This window comes from Euleptes europaea, chromosome 6 (assembly GCF_029931775.1).
Source record: "Euleptes europaea isolate rEulEur1 chromosome 6, rEulEur1.hap1, whole genome shotgun sequence".
NCBI classification, from domain to species: Eukaryota; Metazoa; Chordata; class Lepidosauria; order Squamata; family Sphaerodactylidae; genus Euleptes; species Euleptes europaea.
The window spans coordinates 92869409-92890340 of NC_079317.1; the positions used below are offsets into that span (position 1 = coordinate 92869409).

Genomic DNA, 20932 nt, shown 5'->3' on the forward strand with positions numbered 1-20932 from the left:
CATTTGGACCTTTTTTAAGATTGAACAAAGGACAAGATGACTGAGAAAGCAGGGATATGACACATCCATATAAAATTATGAACAGTCTTAATATTAGAACTCTGGGCTGACTGGCAGAAGGTTCAGAGCCAAGATAAAGAAAGACTTCTTCGCCCAAAGGCATTCCTCTACCATAACATGCAGGGATGGGCATGATCTCTCACAGCTTTAAAATGGATTAGGTAAAAGAATGGAGAATATGCCTGTCAATGGTTGTTAGCAAAGATAGGTAAATGGACTCCATATAGACAGCTGGTATGTCTTTGGATACTACCAGTAGATGCTTGGGATAAACAACAGGAAAAGGCAGTCAACTGCACACCCAAAACCTTTTCTATGATCCAGGATTCAATCCATGTTTCCTGCCTTTGGAACTTGAAGATAGTTCTAGATGATGGAAATATAGGATGGCTGGCTTCGAACTAAGTAACGAACAACTATGAGTGGAGCTGATTTATCAGCTTGGGAGCCAAATAGTCCTTTACATTGGAAAGAGGGTGAGACGAGGGAAGCTCTTTTCTATCTTTCCCGCAACAAAGTCATTCCCTAAATTGAAGTCTGCAATCAACAAGTCCAAATGGAAGTGAATCCCAAAAATGCTTCTTTGAAAAATGCATAAGAGGGAGCCCCGCGAAAGGTGTGTGTTTGCGGCTGCTTCCACATGGCAACGACCATTTATGCATGGCTCTTTCCTCGCAGTCACCCCGCTGACTACTTTGGGGCTTTGCTTTGATTATGCTTGCATTTCCCCACCATCTGCGGTAAGTTGCCCTGGACTTGAAGCAGCCCTCTACTCAGTCCTGGAAGCACCAATCTTGCTCAGATGAGAAAGGGCAGGTTTCCCTGCGTTCAGCTCGATGGGGGGTGGTGGTGGTGGTACCCAGCTCAAGCCAAGGGGCTACAGTACTCCCTAGACATCTCTATCAAACTTCAGGAGCAGCAGCCACAATAGCAACTGGAAGGCACTTGAATGGATGGGCTGCCTCCAAGGCCAATACACTCCTCCTGAGGTTCTTCTTCCACCACTAAGGAGGAACACTAAGGATAATTACTGTCCTGCAGTCTTTTCAGCTGTGAGGTAACTGTTCTCATAGGTCATTTATGCATGGTGGCTTTAACCGCCTTTATTCCCCATTTCAGCCAGGATCAAAGTAACCCGGGTTGGGGGAAACTGTATGCATTGGCTGGAATGATCAGGGATGAAACTGTGTGCTAACGGAGGCATGAATACAGAAAAGGAGTCTCCCAAGGTCAAATCAAGTCCCACCCCTTTAAATTCTGCTCTGTAATTGGCTTACCTCGCGAGAGAAGATTTCCTTCCCCCCAAACCCAACTGCCGCATAAAAATAGCATTTTAAGAACAAAAAACGAAAAGCGGAGCAATCTGAAAGAAGCGGGGGGTGGGGTGGGGAAGAAATCCAAGCCTCGTTTTAAAAAGGCTTTGTTTTGCTCAGAAAGAGCTCCGAGGTAGCAGGAAGCCCTTGAATCCCTGCCTCTTTACACACTACTTTGTGACTGGCTGTGAGAGAAGCCAGTCTTCTGTGCTTCCCCTGTTTGGCTATCGGAATGCTGCCTTGAAGAGGGTTTTGGAAAAGGGGGGGGCGAAGCTCAACCCAAGAAAGTTGTACGCTCGCTCAGTGACTCCAGAATGAGCCAGGATCCATGGTTTTATTCGGGCCAGAAGAGGAATGGGAAAAGCCGGGTTCGTTTTGTGTTGAAGCAGCGTTGAGCTTCCAAGGAATGAGGTGACGTGCACACCCAAAAATTTGATCTTGGCTGAAACAGGGAATAAAGGAGGGTTAAGTGACCATGCATAAAACACCACAGGCTTAAAGTATCCTTGGAGGGAGGAGGAAAATTGGGCTTCAAGAGCATAATACTTTAAGACTGAAGGGAATCAAGGGAGGGCTTTTGGCTTTCCTTTAACATAACTTCCAGGTCTGGTCTGGCAGCTAATGTTCACTGGCAGCATAAACATTAGCTGCCAGTGTTACACTGGCAGCCCTTGAGCCCCGGGGATTTGGGGAAATAGCCAGAGTCCTCTCCCCCAACACCTCCAGTATTACCTACATATCTTGTAGATCATCACTGTAGGCATCCACGGTTCTTCCTTCTACCCATTTTGGTATCCAACATGTCCACATACTATCTACCTACTTTATACTTTATGAATGGATGATGTGACCATATACAAAATTAACAAACAACAACTGATAGACGATAATGGCTCTCTCCTCTCCCCCCTCCCGCCCCGATTTTCCATGATGTGACACTGAAGGTCTTTCTCATTGAATTTTTTTATAGCCCTAGAAATCACCTGGTAAGGAAAATTTACTGGTTCATTTTTAAGTGCTGATAAAAAGACTCATCCGGCTTTCTTCTCTAGGAACAGTGGCAGTACCGAGTTTTCTAGAGATAAGGCTACATTTAATTTCCACCTGATATTTCATTACTGGCTATTTTGGGATCAAATCTAAAGGAAGCGAGTTTTATGGAGTGGTCAGTTCTCTGCCGGAGGATATGGGATGACAGTGTGTGGGTTACCTAAACAGCATTAAGCAATAGCAAAGGTCATTACTGCCAAGTTCTACAATGGAATCAAGTTAATGCCACCATGTTTCAGACATTCCCCCATCAATATAGTACAGCCCCACTGTATAGGAGTTGTTCAACTACACAATGAACACATTCCAGGGAGCCTTGACTAAATGTCGCTTCCTAGCATACCCTTCCATGCTAGGGTTGCCAGGTCCCTCTTCGCCACTGGCGGGAGGTTTTGGGGGCAGAGCCTGGGGAGGGTGGGGTTTGGAGAGGGGACGGACTTCAATTCCATAGAGTCCAATTGCCAATGCGGCCATTTTTCTCCAGGTGAACTGATCTCTATCAGCTGGAGATCAGTTGTAATGGCACGAGATCTCCAGCTACTACCTGGAGGTTGGCGACCCTATTCCATGCCCAGAAACACAAGCTCCTCTTCACACTAGTGAAACTCCAGGGTACCCAGGCTGTTGCTTAGTCCACTTATGAATCATCACTGAGGAAACTGTTTGAGGGGATCTATGGATCTCCTCATATATACATTCCTTTGATGGATCTGAGGGGATACATTACTTGCTTCAGTTGTAACAGCTAAGGATCTGCCACTTGGATCCTTAGCAAAATGTCATCCTATAAACTCAAGCACAGATTTGCCCACTCCATAAAATCAACTTCCTTTAACTTGGGCTGAAACTTTAACAATAAGTAGTGAGATAAGAAAAATGCAAGGTATAATGCCAGTAATAATAATAACGCCCTCTCAGTAGTATGCTACACCTCACTACCAAGCTGATAAGAACACTAATTCCTTCCCAATACAAGGATGCTTAAAAACATTTTAAGAACCTTGTTAGTAGCAGACTTCTGGCACATCTAGGCCAGCATCATGTCATGTCTCTAGTAGTGACCAGTATGTAATGTACTGCAGGAAACTCTGTAAGAGCATTCATAAATCACTCTGTCCCCTGTTGCTCTCTCCAGCAGTTTAAGGTCAAGTGATGTACTGAGAATGAGGCTGCCCCGTCTTAGCTAATAATGACCAAGGGTCCTCTCAGCTATTTCTTTATTTAGCTTTTTTTAAACCTCTGCAGTAACTGAAACTTTCACCAAAATTAAAAAGCGCATTAAAGAGCTTGATTATAACAGCACTACTTTTCATGCTCGCCGCGTTTGTTCATCTCAGTTTTTCGTAATACCACCACCATGCAGTTTGCCCGCTTATACTTATTATTTGACAACTCCTCGTCTTTCTAGAGCCTTCTGTTTAGCTAGACTGAATGCTAACCCCTCTATGGTTATGCAGGGCAGGATTTTGAATATACCACACCCAGACAGGACCTGTCCTTGCTCTTCTATTGATCTATTAGCTATGAATCTATTGATTCATTAGCTCCTGCCCTCTTGGAATGCCGCTTTTATGAGGAACTTTGATCACGTTATATCTCTCCCCTTTTAACATATAAATCTAATGCCTCTGTTTCTGACATAATGCCTTCTTTATTAAGTGACAGTGATCCCAAGGCTACATTGTCAGCGGCAAGATTTATTTCAGTCCTTATATCCCTCAAACATTAGATTTACGCTGCTCAAGATCAATGGATCAAGGAGCTTCTAAGGGATAAAGGGAAGGAAAGGAAAACTTCTGAAGTCTTATTTACATGGTTATATCGAGCAGACTTCAGCATCAGGTTAGCTTATAAAACTAAGGTGTTATTCAAAACCTAAGCAAATTAAAAATGATGTAGCCCCTCCTTATACCTTGCTGTTGTAGGATTCATGACAATGTAAAGAACGTCGCATGTACTACTTTAAGCAACAGAGCTGGAGAATCGCAGGAAGCATTGGATCCGACTGGGGGGATCCGGGTTTGCGGTCCCGCTGGGGGTGGGAGGGGGGGCAGGGGGATGGGGGCCCAGCTTACTGGCTGCCTCGATTCTTCTGGGTGGCTGGGCAATGGCCCAGGGGGGGCCGGGAGGCCGGACCGCCCCCCCCTCATTGGGGGGGTGGGCATGAGTCCTACGTGGGGCTGCCGGGGGAGTGATGGCGGCTGCCTGCTCCCATCCGCCCCCGTGGCTGTCCCCTCGCCCCCCAGGTGACCAGGCAGGCTCTGCCGGGCTGTCACGAGGCTGGCCCGGTGCCAATGGGATTGGCGCCGGCCGGGAGGCCAGGGGGGGAATAAAACGCGGCCCCGCCACGGGCTGCGGCCATTCTTCCTCCCACACCATTTGTCCCGCCCACCCTCCCCTTAGTTTTTGGGGTATGGTTGGGTTATCTGTCACAACTGACGGTTGGCGGTTTGGGCATGGGGCCGGATCCAGTTCGGGGAAAAGACAGCCTGCGTGCCCTGCTTCCCACTCTGGGGACCCTAATAAGGGGTTTTGGGGGTAGGCCAGGAATGGTTAAGCCTGGCTCGGGGGCTGTGGTTGGCTTCCTCCCAAGTGGCAGTGGACCACACAGTTGACTGCTGTCCATGTGGGGCCCGGCATACTGCCATCTCAGGCTGCGCCCAGCAGGCGGGTTGGGCGCAGGGTGTTATCAGCTGACGGACGGGTCAGCTGATCCCTGGCTTCTGCCCTTCATGCTTGCCAATGCTTAACGCTGTAATCAATAAAGTTGTGGCCTTTTTACTCCAGCTACTAGTCATTCTTGGGTCAGGTCTATGCAAATCAGTCACCAGGGTTTGGGGTCTCCCCTCGGGTGGCAGGTGCCCCCCTATTCTCCTCCCCCCCACACCGTAGGGCTGGGGCCGCAAACACAAGCTGAGCTAAGAGAACTTAGAGGTAGTAAGCAGCACACTGCAGTTCCAACATTTTGGTCTGCGTCAACCAATTGGGGGGGGGGGGCTGATATTGATCTGGGGTGACACATACACATTAATAATCTCTGAAACTGCTTTGGAAACTTGGTTACATGGGCTTTCCTTCCATTGCATTTATTAGAAGTACACCGCATAGCCCATAGGTGGCAATAAAAAGCAATAGGCCAGCAGCACTCACAAACCCTTTGGGCATGCAGGGCGCCCTGCTTCCTTCCAACTTTGCAACTGAGGCCTGTTATGCACACGCAGAAGAGTGAGGTGGGGATATGGTAACAGGATGCTGAGGTGGTAGAATGGACCGTACCAATTCAGGCGGCAGGTGGTGGATGATGGAGGCTTACAGTTCGGAATGGGTTTGCCATGCTAAAAACTCCCTGAAGATGAAAAACCAACACATCAGGCCAAGAGAGGCGCTTTCTCCCTGCTGGGCCAGTTTTCGATTGTCATGGAGTTTTGTGTGTGAAAGGGACGCTTACTCTGCAATTTATCACCTGCTTCTGCAGTAGTGCATTCCATTCTGCCATCTCATTCTTTGGCATGTGTTATCAGGCCTGAAAGATGCGCATACCAACAGACTGGACCCTGGCTCAGTTGTCACTTGCCCCATCAAGCAAGCTGTCTGTTTGCTGTTTTATGCACCACATGTTCATTATGTTATCCATTTACGTGGAGCTTTATTATTTAGAAAAGAAGGCTGTTTTTTTTTTTAAAGGGAAAAACACTGATCTGTTCTTGGTGACATCATGGGAGGCGGGAATCAATCCACACTATCCACAGCTGGCTTCTGCTGCAAATTTACAGAAGAGTCCCCCCCACATTCACCTAGAGAGAAATAGATGCATTTGAGCTGAATGTAGTGAGGCTGCTTTCAATCCACCCACAACTCCATGGCGTTTTATGCAGGGTCCCCACCATCTGCTTCAGGCTTCCTTTTGATTATGCATGGCTTTTCCACACGTCAAAAGTCGCCTCTCTCCCCGTGCATTTTGCCCGCGTTTTCCAGATTTTGGCTAAAACAGCATCTGGAAAACATGGGCAAAACGCGCGGGGAGAGCGAGGCGACCTCTGACGGGCGGAAAAGGCATGCATAAATAAAAGGAAGCCCTGAAGTGGCCGGCGAGGGTGACCACGGGGAAATGTCCCTGCATAAAAGGCCTACAGGTGTTATTCTCTCAAAGTTTCCTAACCTCCCTTTCCCTCTCTTGTTCTTCCATTTAAAAGTATTCACGGTTGTACTTTCCCATGATACCTGGGGATTTATTTTGGTGTCCTGCACATTTTATTATCTGCTATTATCTGTCTGTGTCTGTGTTAATTTAAATAAAAACATTTTTAAGAATGTGAAGCAGACCCCCATTAGCATGTCTGCTACTGTGCAAATGTAGTACATTCCTTGGGGAAACTGATATGCCGTCATCCACACCACACAAGGGCTAGCAAAACCACATCAGCACAAAATCCACATGGTTGGGCCATTTTGCAATTTGTCATAAGCACTCCTCTCTCTTCAGGGAAAATAAAAAAAAAACATGTCTTATGTTAGTAAACAACCTGAGAAATCCCATAAGATAATAGAAAATATTCTTTAAAGTGGATCTTATTATATTAGGTATAGCTACATCAAGAGATCTCTGTTGCTTAAACCAATAAATAACCATTCTGGGTGAATCTTGCTTCCAGTAGCAGGGCTGAATGGAAAGGAGAGATTTGCTATTTGATATTTAATGATGAGGATAGAGATTTAACTAGGAGTTAGGTGACTCTCCAGGAGGAGACTGGGGCCAACACATCCCGGTAGGCAAGATAACAAAGCAAAGCTATCTCCCTCAGAGAAGTGAAAGATCTCCTAGTTCAGCTATGTTGCTGTAATGAAAAGACTTGTGAAAGTCAAGTTCTACTCTTGTTTATACCTGTGTAAAACTGACAAAAGTGCCAAAGTAGCTTTAGTGACATCACAGATATGACTCCACTGTTCAGCCCCAATAGTCAGCCATGGAAGAGCATCAGCCTGCTTGGAGCTCCTGCCAAGCGCAAACATTTCAGCCATTCAAAAGACAACTGGTTGTCTGAAGTGATGCTGGGTGTGTCTTGTCATGGAGTAAAAATGAATAATTTGTTTCCTGAGTTGTTATATTTTGTTTTTAGAAAGAGACGAGAAAGACCGAAGAAGTCCTCAGCAGTGGATGAGCAGGGTGTCTAGGTATTATCGATGCAGTGTCAAACCAAGTAGGTTGTTAATTTCAATTCAAACTAGTTTGCCCCTGTTCATTTCTGGTTTCTCAATATGTTCCCGTCTGAGTTGAGCTGGAACTAATCTTATTGGCTACAGCTAAGGTTGCAACCTACTGTGCAGGTTAATCATACCCAATGAGAGAAAAGAGAGGCGTTTCCCTAGAGATACCAGGGCAAGAGTGGGGGAATTAAGGCAGAACCTTGTTGTCCTCTTCTCGGCATGAGGTATGGGGAGCCAGGCAGTAGCGCAGCAGCAAGGAAAGTGGCACAGGGCTGCAGAGCAGAGAAAGGGTGGTTTGATCAAGAAATAAAGAGTAAAGGTTTAAAAGCACAGAAACATTACCAGACATTGGTAGGCGGGGGGAGGAAGGTTGTGTGAGAACAGGAACTTGCAAGTGAAACCGCGCCAGCATGTGCTGTTCAGCTTGAACCATGGTGGGGGTTGTGCTTGTGGTGGAGGAGAAGCTGGGTGAGGTGGGCGCTCAAGAGGCAAGCGAGAGAGAAGGCGGGTAATCATAGAGAATGTCAAGAGGGGGAGAGGTGTCCAGAGGGGGAGGCGTGGCTGGGTCATCATGTTGCTTGGTGAGGGCAGAGCAGAAGAGAAGGTGGAAGGGAAGTTCTTACCACATTTGGAAAGTCTCCCAGTCATCAACTCCAAACAGTTAGTGGTGTCTAGATCACAGAGTGGAAAGAGGAGGGAAGGAGGGAAAAAATATAACGTAAAATGTTTTTCCAGACCTCTGTGTATAAGGCAGAAATGCAGCAAATTATCTGCTGGAGCAGAAAAGCATACAAGGGCTTGGCTTTTCCATGCCTAGACAAGATTGTGTTGTTGTTTTTCCTCCCCCAATTTGTGCTGGAAAAGGTTTTTTTTTTAATGATCGATGTCACACAGAGCAAACTCTCTGCCTTCTCCCCTTTATTGTTCTTATATAGGAAGTATATATGTTATACTGAACGCCCAGAACAGGGGTGACGAACTCAATTGTTATGAGGGCAGGATCTGACATAAATGTCGCTTGGTCGGGCCGGGCCATGCCTTGCCAGCCCAGATCGAGAGTGGGGGAGGGGTGGCTGCCTCCGCTGGCTTGCGGGCCGGATAAGAGCTCTCAAGGGGCCGGATCCGGCCCGCGGGCCTTATGTTTGACACCTCTGATCCACAACATTCATAGACTTGAGACCTTCTCATGTTACTGCTGACAATCTCAGGTAATATTTGTAAATTCCCAAATATTCAGAGGTACACAGGTGAATGCTGACCATCACCCCATTGTAATTGTATTCACATGTGTATATCTGAACCATGGAGCAATTGTATCTATTTTGAAACATTCTCAAAGTTCATACTGTCACAATTTTATGTGAATGCTGGCCTTCAGACCTTCACTATAAAATCTACATATATAAATTATTATATTCTGTCAACATAAAGACGCCTTTAAAAAGCAGTATTAGCTAGGATAGCTAGGTAAAATGCATGACTACAATATAAAGATTAAACACTATTCCACTGAAAAGTAAGCAAGGTATTATTCTGCATGCACTATCTTCTACTGATATCCAGCCCAAATTCTTATACGCTTCCAAGTGCTGTGTTGGCCTTTTCCAACAACCATTCCCAGAAAGTGATATTAGTACCAACATGGTATAAGTAGTGCTATTTCCCAACTTAGTGTTGTGAAGGTGGTTGGGGCTAGTCTTGGTTTGGAGCCAAGATACTCCCTGCCTATGTTGAAGGAGATGTGAACTAAACATGATCTATGAAACAAAATAATTGGGGGACCCGGGCACTCAAAATGGTGGTGGTAAGGAAGGGTGTTATAGCACACTTGCAGCCATGTCATAGGCAATGTCCAGAAGGTTCTAACACAAGAACAATCCTTATAATAAAATGGCTCCTATGGTTATGGTTGCTAGACAAGATCCACAGTTTACCACCATTTTGTGACTTGAATACTACTGAAGTGATTCCACCCACAATGGAAGCAAATGCTGGCAGAGCCAGACCAAGATTTTTTTGTTAAGCAGAACAGCAAAACAATAATAAAACAGCACATTAAAATTAAGATTAAATTAGGGATACTTCCCCCCATGTGTACTTTTAATCCCTGTGACTACTTTCTCCCCTTTGCAACAGCATCTGTGTCCTGGACAGCCAATGAAGATATGACCGCTTGATAGTGTCCTGTGGAATGCAGGAGACATCATTAATTTCACTGACTGCTAAGGGCAGGCTTGCCAGGTCCCTCTTTGCCACCGTTGGGAGGTTTTTAGGGTGGATCCTGGGGAGGGCGGGGTTTGGGGAGGGGAGGGACTTCAATGCCATAGAGTCCAATTGCCAAAGCGGCCATTTTCTCCAGGCGAACTGATCTCTGTCAGCTGGAGATCAGTTGTAATAGCAAGAGATCTCCAGCTACTACTGGAGGTTGACAACCCTAGCTAAGGGGCCTCCATACACCTCTTTCAAAAGTGCAGGCAGTGGCTCTCCAAGATATTTACATAGCTACACCTTGAGAATTTTGACATTCTAGGCAGTTTCCTAGTGTGCCTCTCTGGATGGACTGGCCCTGCTTGGCAGAGGGATGTCATCTAGGTAGTTTAGTGATGGCATGCCCTCACAGTGTAAATGACAAGTTCTGGAAAGATCCTTAAATAGGTTTTGTTTAATCCTCAATTAGCTACAGCATTTCCCCCTTCTTACAGCTACAGATTAACACAACCATTCTTCTCGTTTAATCCAAATAACCCTCTGCCACAAAACAAGACCAAAGAGCTAAATTCTCCTTCCTTTAGCCACAAAGAAAGACAATGCGTTTGTAAAGGAAAGCAATGCAGTTCATTCTAAGGACCAATTTCAGCTAGGGTTGCCAACCTCCAGGTACTAGCTGGAGATCTCCTGCTATTACAACTGATCTCCAGCCGATAGACATCAGTTCACCTGGAGAAAATGGCCGCTTTGGCATTTGGACTCTGTGGCATTGAAGTCCGTCCCCTCTCCAAACCCCGCCCTCCTTAGGCTCCACCTCCCCAAATCTCCCGCTGGTGGCAAAGAGGGACGTGGCAACCCTAAATTCAGCCCTTTTAGCAGTCTTGAGACTTTTTGAGCAGGTGCTGAGCCCATTGCAGGGTTCCCCAACAATGAGGGGCCCACCAGAACCTCCCCTGGCACCCAATGAGCTTTCCAGGAAGTGGGTGGGGCCATTATAATACAGGTCTTGTTATTAGCCTCTCTCACTCCACCGCTGGGACCTCCACCGCTGCAATAGCAGTCACAGGGAGCCACTGGAGGATCACGAGATCTGAGAAGAACCTGGGCTTTCTTTTGTCGGGGTGTAGTTCTATCCCCCTCTCAGGCTTTTCTTTTTTAATTCCTCTCTGTCTTTCTCCCTCCCTCCACCCAGGCTTTCCTTCTTCTTTTTTATTCCCCAATCTGTTTCTCCTTCCCTCCCCTCATTTCTTTTTACAACTCTTCTGTGATTCTTTTGCAAAGCAAGAAGGGAGGTATTGCATTTGGCTAAGCCTCCTGTGGCGACCGTTTTGGGGGTGGCGAGAACGTCTCAAATTTCCACATGTGCCCACAGGCTCAAAAATGTTGGGGACCCCTCATCTATAGATTCTTGGGGTCAAAGCACACATCACTGACAAATACGCCCAATAAAATCCCAATAGCCTTAAAAAGAAAAGCTATTTCAAGATTTAGAGAAATGGTGTGTGTTGCTTTTTTTTGTTATAACTCTCCCTCCTTAAGCAGCTTCATTCCTCCCACAGGCTCCCAAATGCATGTTTTCAAGGGTATAAGAGAAATAGTAGTTGTGATCTTCCATGATCCCCATGTCACACATTACGCTGTTCACTCACTTATTTATACATTTAAACAGTTTTCTCTAATGCCTGTATCGGCTCTGAGCGCTTATCCACTAAATAGTCATTAAGTTGCAGGTCAAAGCTGCATCCCAGACTTTAATACACAGATCACCCTCCCTTTGAAAATGCTCTCACTGAAAATTTCATCAGGTAAAACCCCATAAAGTCAGTCCTCATTCTAACATCAGCAGCACTGGGATTTCAGCGCTATAAAAGCTGCCAGATTATTTCTAATGTTTTCAAATTATTTCTAATGTTCATGATTCACTGCTGGATTTAGCCATCCACCAATACTGCTCCTTCCCTAGAATTACATAAAGACCAGATCAGCAAGCATCCTAAGAGGATTCTCAGTCCAGTTTCTCTAAAGCCAACAAGACCCTTTTTGCGCAATTAGCTACGAATCCCCTCCTTGGAGGGAAAAAAGCATTCCTTGGAAATGCAGAAATGTTTGAACTCCAGGCAGGGGCAAGTATGCATCCAACAATAAGGCTCAGGAGAGCCAACCGTAACTCCTCTGCCCTTTGATATCAAAGCAGAAATGCAAAAATTAAACAAAAAGCCATAAGCCTCTTTAAGCCTCTCACAGCCATTGACCTTGATAGCAAGCTCTCAAGCACAGCAACTGTTCTGAGTTGGTGATCTGCTTAAGCACCAGAGACGTGAGATGCCGGCACACCCCAATTTGTGAATTAAATGCATGTTAGAAAAGAGGACTCGATACAAGTTTTCTGAAAAGACTTCTCTTTTAAAATATCAGGGTAAAAGAGCAAAGCGAATGGAAAGGTGTGCGTTGAACCACATAGGAGGAAGGAATCTGGCAAATCTGAAAAAAGAATACTGCAGAGCCGGAAGAAGTACAGAAGAGGGCAAGCAAGATGATTAAGAGGATGGAACGCCTTTCCCATGAGGGCATGCTGAATAGTCTGGGCCTTTTAAGTTTCAAAAAAAGATGACTAAGGGAGGACATGAAAAGAGACATATAAAATTATACATCAGGTAGAGAAAGTGGACAGAGTCCCCCCCACCCCGAATAATACTGAGACTCAAGAGCACCCAATAAAGTTGATGGGTAATAAATTCACGACAGAGAAAAAGAAATACTTCTTTACTTAATAAGTAGACCAGGCTGGCCCAATGCATTAAAATTGATTAGGTTTGAACTGCAAATCCCACTTACATGTGGTTGGCATGGTAAAAAGTGAGTTTCCCTGTTCATAAAAGTGAGCTCTAACCAGGCAAGTGTTAAAAGCTATGACTCTTACGTTATGAGCGGCTGCGGTTTTGGGTGGTTAAATGTTAGATAATTTTGATTGTAAACAATGTTTTATGCTCAATACTTCAATACATTTCAGCGGTTTAGATCATTTTTCTTTCTTTCTTTGTGTTTTAATTTGGTACCAAAATGTAAATTTCATCAAAGATTGTTACATGATTTTATAGTGATTTTAGTCCAATTTTTGTAATGGCCTTTGGCTACGCGCAATGAACCTGAACCTTGAACCTACTCGATGAGTAATTAAGTTGTGGAATTCACTGCTGGAGGATGTAGTGATGGCCACAAGCATAGAGGGCTTTAAAAAGGGATTAGAAAGATTCATGGAGAATAGGTCCATCAATGACTACAAGCCATGGTGACAAAAAAGAACCTCCACATTCAGAGGAAATAAGCCTCTGAATGCTAGTGTTAGGTGGCAATATCAGGGGAGGGCTTCTATGCCCTGTTTGCTGGCATTACAGGGCAACTGATTGGCCACTCTGTGAAATAGGGTGAAGGACTAGTCTGATCCAAACGGACTCTTCTTATTTTTTCATGTAAAAGGAGGACAGATGTGATTGTAGGTAGGGCAGCAAGCACAGAGACAAAGAAGAAGAAAGAAGGAAGAAGAAGAAGAAAAAGAAGAAGAAAAAGAAGAAGAATTGGATTTTATATGCCGACTTTCTCTACCACTTAAGGAAGAATCAAACCAGCCTACAATCACCTCCCCCTCCCCACAACAGACACCCTGTGAGGTAGGTGGGGCTTAGAGAGCTCTCAGAGAGCTGTGACTAGCCCAAGGTCACCCAGCTGGCTTCATGTGGAGGAGCGGGGAAACCAACCCAGTTCACCAGATTAGTGTCCGCTGCTCATGTGGAGGAGGGGGGAATCAAACCCGGTTCTCCAGATTAGAGCCCACCGCTCCAAACCACCGCTCCTAACCACCGCACCATGCTGGTTCTCGTGAATGATAAACCGATAGGATGTTTACTGTCTAGAATTTGACTGGGAAAAACAGACTTTCTTACCTATATAAATCCTATATAAGACTGCTGTGCAAATGAACAAGCAATTGCTGCTTGCTGCTTGCAATTTTGTCTCGATTGGAATAATAAATTTAGTAATCCAAAAGACAGATCCTAGAACTGTTGGCCAGTGGTTAGTTATTGGGCTTTGCATATGGATTACACACCCTGACCACTAGGTAATTGCCTTCAATTTACTACCTACTGTGTCATCTAAAGTTAATCTCTAGTTTTGCTACTGTAAGGACCACAACATTCTCTTAACCACTCTCTGCCTTCCAAAAGACTCATGTGCTAGAGACAAATCTGAATTTCTGCTGCTATTTTCAAAGGGAGAACAGCCATTGCTTGCTTTTCTATCCCAGTGGTCCTTGGGGACAAACTGAAAACTGTTCTATACTTACCACATTCTAACCTAATGAAGTCTGCATAACACTTCCTGTACTCCATCTTAAAACTGTTATCAAATACAGACTATGGGGCTTTTCCATCGTGACCTGCAGCATTTCTCTCTCTCTCCTTCCCTTTTTGATTTTTTAAATCAGCAGCTAGTCAGGTGAAAAGTTCTGAGAAATGCAAAAGCTTGTTCACTGATTTGTGACATTTTAGCTGGCCCTAATAAAAGACTATTTTTAGTTATGGTTAATGAAAATCCAATAATTTAAGGGTTAAAGGAGAATCCGCAAAGAGTTCTTATGTGATATTTTGCATCCATAGATCGGCCTTTGAAATAATTCCCAGGTGTGGATGCATATATGTAAAAACAGTTCGTCTATGTAATTTACTGGTGGAGAACTGGAGCCATCCAGTAATCTAGCCTAGCTCACAGAATCACCTGTGAGCATGGTGTGTGGAAAATGCACTCTCCTAAGACATGTTAACATGTATACAGCCATGGAATGTGCTTCAAGTACTAGTCTATGGCCGTAAAACCTGGACAGAAACAAGCTCTTGATTTAAAAGTCTCTTTTAGCCATGTTATTAGGTGAAACATGCTCTGCTTTAACCAACAAAGCTCATTGGCATTTGGATGCCCTGACTGTTTTCAAGGCTAAACACCCATTTCTCCTAACTGGAAGATATCACTCAAGCATATACCTCACTATTTACAGCTGAAGCGACTGCAGACAAGACCACTTGTGGACTGAAGTGAGGAATTTTTTTGGCTTTTGTCCCCCTTAGTGTTCCAGTAGTACCTCATGTGGAAAAGAGGCAGTTGGACCGCTTTGAGAAAGTGATCCTGGAAGATATGCCCACCCACAGGTCACTGTTGAGCTGCCATTCAAGAATTATTGAAGTGTTGGAGAGTTAATCAAGACTTCTCTTTCTAAAATTCAATGGCAGTTGCTAACATCTGAGCACTTTCCGATTTTACATCAAAAAGAAAAAAGCGTATGTAATGTTTTTTCAATTGCTTGTTTTCTGAATTGAAAATCTAATTTTCTTTTGTGAGATTTTGTATACAAATTAACATGAAATGCCTTTGGGGGATTCCCAGTAAGTCTTCACTACATCACCACTATCAGCTTTAAGGGGAGATTATACTCAGCACTCCCCCAAAACCTTTAGGCCACAAGGCCTTCCAAAATAATTTCCTAGTTTCTAATCTGGACATCTCAAGGGACATCTTCCATTGTTTCAGAAGCGAAGATTTAATTCTTTTGTTTTGGTCTTCAACAGAAAACTGAACAGGAAAATTACATCCTCAGCCTTTTCTCAGACATTATTTGATGTATTCTTTCTTGACTAGTGTTAGTTTTAGTTCACAAATACAGATTCTGAAAATGACACTCCTCTTGAGCAACAATTAAGTTCTGTTATTAACCAGTCATAGTGCAAAGGTTTTGTATAAAGGTTAGTAGATTTTGAAAACCCATGGAACCTGTTACGCAAGCTTCGCTCTCACCTTACAGAACTTAAACAATACAAAGTAGTAAGCATCTAAGTATGCACAAACAGGGATCAGCAAGGAAATTGTGGGAAAGGGGAAATTCCACCCCACTTGACCCTGTTTCCTTCTGTGGCTTTTTTTCTGTCCCCCCTTATTGCCTTTTTTCTTCTTCTTCCCTATGCCTTCCCCCTCCTTTCTTCTCTCTTTTCTTCCAGGCTGCTTCTCCATTTGTTGCCTTAGCTACTCACTCGCTCACATCACTACTGATGCTAGCAATGGCACTTGTCACCATCTCTACCACCTCCTTGCTTTCCCACAGTCACTGCCTCACTCAGAGGCAGAAGCAACACCTCCACTACCTGCCTCCTTACCTTGGCAGTGCTGCATCCCTGCCATTCCCGCTGCCTTTGCCTATTTATTGGTTTACTAAGCAACCCTCAAAATGGTGGTCAAGATTTCGTGACACAGTGTCACAAGATCTCTCCCTCCCTATGCAGTAGGGTTTAAAACTTTTAAAACTTCCCTCCCCCACACTTTGGATCCTTGTGGAAAACTGGGGGCTGCCCCATATTTGTAGAAACCCCCCAGCTGTCTGAACATGTCCTTATTTCGTGGATTTTTTGATCCACGTTCTAGTGCCATTGTTCAGAATTCAATATAATGATAAAGATACAAAGATGGCATGAAAGTGCTATCATACATACGTAATTTCTGACATGAGTGCCTAACTGATCTTGAAAGTAGTATTATTTGAGCAACCCAAATAATCTGCCTTTACCTTAACAATGCAGCAGGAGATCCTGTTGTTATATCTCCTACCTAATTCTTTCCTAGTCCTTTCACTTGCCTTCCCCACCATTTGCAATAGCAAGTAGGCTTTTAATATTGTGCCCATACCGGATAGAAAAGGAAAGCAATTAGAAAATCCAGGAAGATGAGGTGAAAGGCATAGCAGCTGCATTTTTAATATTAATGGTAAACTCAGATCATCTTGAGTGCAGTATACCAGCTCAATTGTTAGAAAGTAAAAAAAATAATTGCGACTTAATTTAGGAAACCACCAGAGTTTCTAAACTTTTCCATTCATAAAACCAGGGGAGGGAGCAAAAAATCCAGTGCCAAGATGGAATGACAGATTATTTTCATATCTTCATTTAGTTAAAAAAAAACATGCAGACAGCTAGCTCCTTCTCAGAAGAGTCAAACAAGAGGAAAGGAATTATTCCTAAGAGAAGTGACATCTGTGGCAATATCCACTGTTTGTCCTTGCAAACATCATTTTTTTCTAATTGGTACGGGTTCCATACAGGGAAGAATGCCTCAGAAGAGTGTACTAGATTGAAACATGGGCAAAATGTGTTCATTTGTTTGACTTAGTGAGGCGGGCTTGCCTTTCATCCATTCATGTGTTGTCCCATGGATTCAGGGACTTTCCACTCCAGAGACAAGGGTGCTTCCAGAATTTGGCTGAGTTAAAAGGAATGTATACGTCTCTATCACCAGTCATCATCTAATGGAATTAAGCAGCACAGAGAGTCCAGAGTTGAAGCGTCTTTAATATTGGGTGGCTTTTTAATGTTGCAGTACATTTCTAGGACCTTGTTTATTCATGTGTATGGGTTTTAGTTTGCCTTAGATCACTAGTAATAAGCAGAGTGTGTCCCGAGAAGCAGAAATGAAGATGAAAATGGAAGATACTAACTGGGATGTACCGGTAGATATAGGAATGCACCACTGAAATGAGATACACGCACACACAAGGGAACGGTGCAATGTCCACCAACAGTGGTGTGAGCTTGCAAAGAATGAGAGACAACAGAAAACAGTCTTGTTCTGAAACCCAGGCAAGCCGGTTTAATGGGCTGGTCCATAGTCAGCAGGGTCAGGGAGGTAACAATCATCACCTCCATGAAGCCATAAGTCCTTGCTGGCAGTGATGGAACTGGAGCCAAGTTCTCAGATGGGTCACCCAGCTGCAGGGCACATGCATTGCAACATATTTGCATCATATGCACACCCCTTCTCACAGGTTTGTTCCCAGAGGCCTCCAATCACTCACCTGTAGGGGCACCTGAACTGAAAGATAGGGACACTCTTTGGTTAGCAGTTAGGCTATCTGAACCTCTCCAGGGACTAGAATCAGAACAAACGCTCTGCACTTTAATCTGTACGTTACAGATTAAATGAACATTGATTTTGATTGAGGCTGCTTGTGAAGTTAAGCAACTGTTTGTCATAGACTTCAGCTTGGTTCTGAGTTTTCCAGGCTGAAAAAAGACGTTATGCTAAGCATCACCTCTGTGCCAGGAGACGAAAAGGTGGCCACTGTGACAGAATAATAACAGCATATATTTCCATGCCCAGTCAAAGCTCATCTGGCACTGTTCCTGGTCTTCCCTCCCCATTACTCCTGCCCCTCCTCAAAATATTCAGTGAGCTGTGCCCTTTGGAACCACCCTATTTGGGCACGATCGTTCCTTCTGTGTTTTTACCTATTCCACACTTCCATACAATTTTTAAGTCACAGCCACATGCAAAATAAATGTTTCATGTTAAGACTTCCGTCCAATCACAGGTCTGTTCAAATTTGAAATCGCACTGGATGGTGGTTACTTATAAATATCACCATGCACAAACTGCTTACCCGTGGAAACCTTGTTTTCTATAGTGGCTGGACCAGATGGAGATCTGGAGCCAGCAAAAGAATAGCTGGGACTACTTCTACGGATGGACAATCACTACAGAAGACTGGCTTTCCATCTGCATGCAGCCACTGCACAGTAACTGTAAAATCAATCTTCATGCTGTGTGGGTCATCAGAATCCCCTCTGATTCTCTCTTTTCTGTTTCATTCTTTAGACACTCCTTCCTTTATAGACTAGCCAGATGCCTGCAGTTACAACATCTGAGAGCACTAGGGCTGATCAGACACCCTCATTCTAAGGGTATTTTGGATCTACTGCTTTCTATGGGCTGCTTAGAAGCACCAAATCTAACTCCTTCTAGCGACTCAGAGAAGTTGGACCACTGAAGCACAGGTCACGTGGGGGAATTTGCTATTAACATGGTTTGATCAGTAGAGTCTAGAGAAAGGTCCCACTTATTACGAGAAAAGGTCCGAAGGGTTATACCAAAGTACTTTGCTCACAGAATCTGGCATAAGTCTGGTTCATTCTTTCATTCAGTAACCATTTTCATTTTATCCCAGAGAACTGATAAAAAAGGCTTCTTCAGAACTAGTTATCAGCCTTGTTCTAGACTTCCAGCTGTTCCCAGCTGCCAAAAGAAATCCCCTTCCCCCCCCCCCCAGGAGCCAAATTAGACTTTGGGGGGGCTTTTAAAACCATAGAGGACTCTTTCAGCGGTTACATTTCAAAGCATCTCCCAAGTATCGGTGTTTTGGAGTGACTGCTGATGACACTTCCTGTGAACGGGGACAAATGGCTCTTGGGGCAGGGCAGGGCTATTCAGATTGGGCGATGCGTTTGGGAAATGGGAATTGGTGCAAGGCAGGCGGGAGTGGAGCAAATGGCAGGGGAGGGATGTGAGGAAGAGTCTTCCCGTTTGGTCCGATGAAACCAGTTTTGGGGGGCGAGGTGAGGGCTATGCTGTGTGGTGCTTCCAATTCACGCCCTTGCCTGAAGCAAAGCGCTGAGCTGTGGAAGCGACTTACCTGATAACTGCTGCACGGAAGGCTGGTCGTGTGTGCTTAACAACTGTGCCTGAATGGTTTCTACTACCCTCTTAAAGCGACGGCTTGGACCTGTGAAAAGACACATTGGACCGTGAGATGAAGCAGAATTGCAGACTGCCATAATGTAGAGTGTGCGGAGGAAGAAGGGTAGGAAGGAAGGAACCTCTTCCCTCCAGTTTTTTTCCATTGACCTGGATGGCCCAGGCTAGCGTGATCTCGTCAGATCTCAGAAGCTAAGCAGGGTCAGCCCTGGTTAGTATTTGGATGGGAGACCACCAAGGAAGACCAGGGTTGCTGTGCAGAGTAAGGCACTGGCAAGCCACCTCTGTTAGTCGCTTGCCATGAAAACCCCAAAAAGGGGTCGCCATAAGTCAGCTGTGACTTGACGGCACTTTACACACACACACATCCAAATCATGGGAAGTAATAGTTACGCTGTATTCCATAATCATTGGACTTTATCTGGTTCCAGTTCTGGACACCACATTTTTAAAAAGGATGTAGACAAAACTGATTCAGAGGAGGGCAGTGAAGATGGTCGGGGGGGGGGGCTGGAATAGAAGAAGGGCCTGGAAAGAAGGCGGCTAAGGGGAGACATGATAGAGGTCTATAAAATTATGCATGGTTTGGAGGGAGTGAACAGGGAGAAAAACCATTCGCCTACTGTTGCTTCCAAATGCAGCCCAGATGGTGTGCATTTGTCCTCGTGGTGGAGTGACATTTGGCTGCTGCTTTGGGTCCGGATCCAGCACGTTACCGCCCCACCCCCTTCCTTAGTTCTGGGTGAGTAGAAGATGTTGCAGCCCCATAGAGGAGAGGGCCGTCTCTGCCGGGGGCTGGGGAGAAAAGCGGCTGGCAAGAAAAACAGGGAAGAAGGGCCACTTTCTCCCTCTTCTAGCCACACGTGCGGGGTGGGGAGGGGGAGTCCGCTATGTTTTGCATAGGGGATGCGTCTGAAGCTGCAGCACGGTCCTTGGTGGGGCTTGGGGGGGGGGGGATTTGCGCAAGGGAGCTCCCTGTCTTTGGAGGTCTTTAAGCAGAGGTTGTCGGGAGTGCTTTGATTGTGGGATCCTGAATGGTGGGGGAAGGGTTGGGGTCATTGGGGATGTGGGGGGGAGGTAGTTGTTAATTTCCTGCATTGGGCAGGGGGTTGGACTAGATGACCCTGGTGGTCTCTTCCAACTCTATGATTCTATGATTCAGGGATGTGCGGCATGGTCTGTGGGAATGGTTGCAGCATTAGGAGTTGGCGGGAGTCGGGCGGGCCCCGGGGCAGGGCTTGTCCGTCTCTTGTGGCGGTTTGGCATGGGGGGGGGGGCCGAATCCAGTTTGGGGGAAAGCGGCCGGTGTGCCCCATTTCCCCCCTCACCGAAGACCCCAATAAGGGATTTTGTGGGAGGCCTGAATGTGTACTGCAGCAAGCCCAAAGATGGGGGCTGCTAAGGACAAGCCCAGCTCGGCGGCTGGCAAGGGACTTGCCCAGTGGGGGCAAGTGGGTTGGCCTCCTTCCAAGTGGCAGAGAACCACACAGCTGGCTTTCGTCCACATGGGTTCGGATACTGCCATCTCATAG

The 20932-nt window shown here is 45.3% G+C and overlaps 1 protein-coding gene across 13 annotated transcripts in view; it reads right to left on the reverse strand.

The window, feature by feature from the left end:
• The window catches only part of BRSK2 (BR serine/threonine kinase 2), a 528760-nt gene that overhangs the window by 13442 nt on the left and 494386 nt on the right, over positions 1–20932 (reverse strand). For 10 of the 13 annotated variants that reach the window (XM_056850713.1, XM_056850719.1, XM_056850718.1 and 7 more), the window contains 2 exons: positions 19339–19428; positions 8252–8299 (listed from right to left, as the gene is read on the reverse strand). In XM_056850713.1, coding sequence (XP_056706691.1) covers positions 8252–8299; positions 19339–19428 — 138 coding nt within the window. The remainder of the gene's footprint in view (positions 1–8251; positions 8300–19338; positions 19429–20932) is intronic. The other 3 variants (XM_056850714.1, XM_056850720.1, XM_056850710.1) reach the window with 1 other exon arrangement.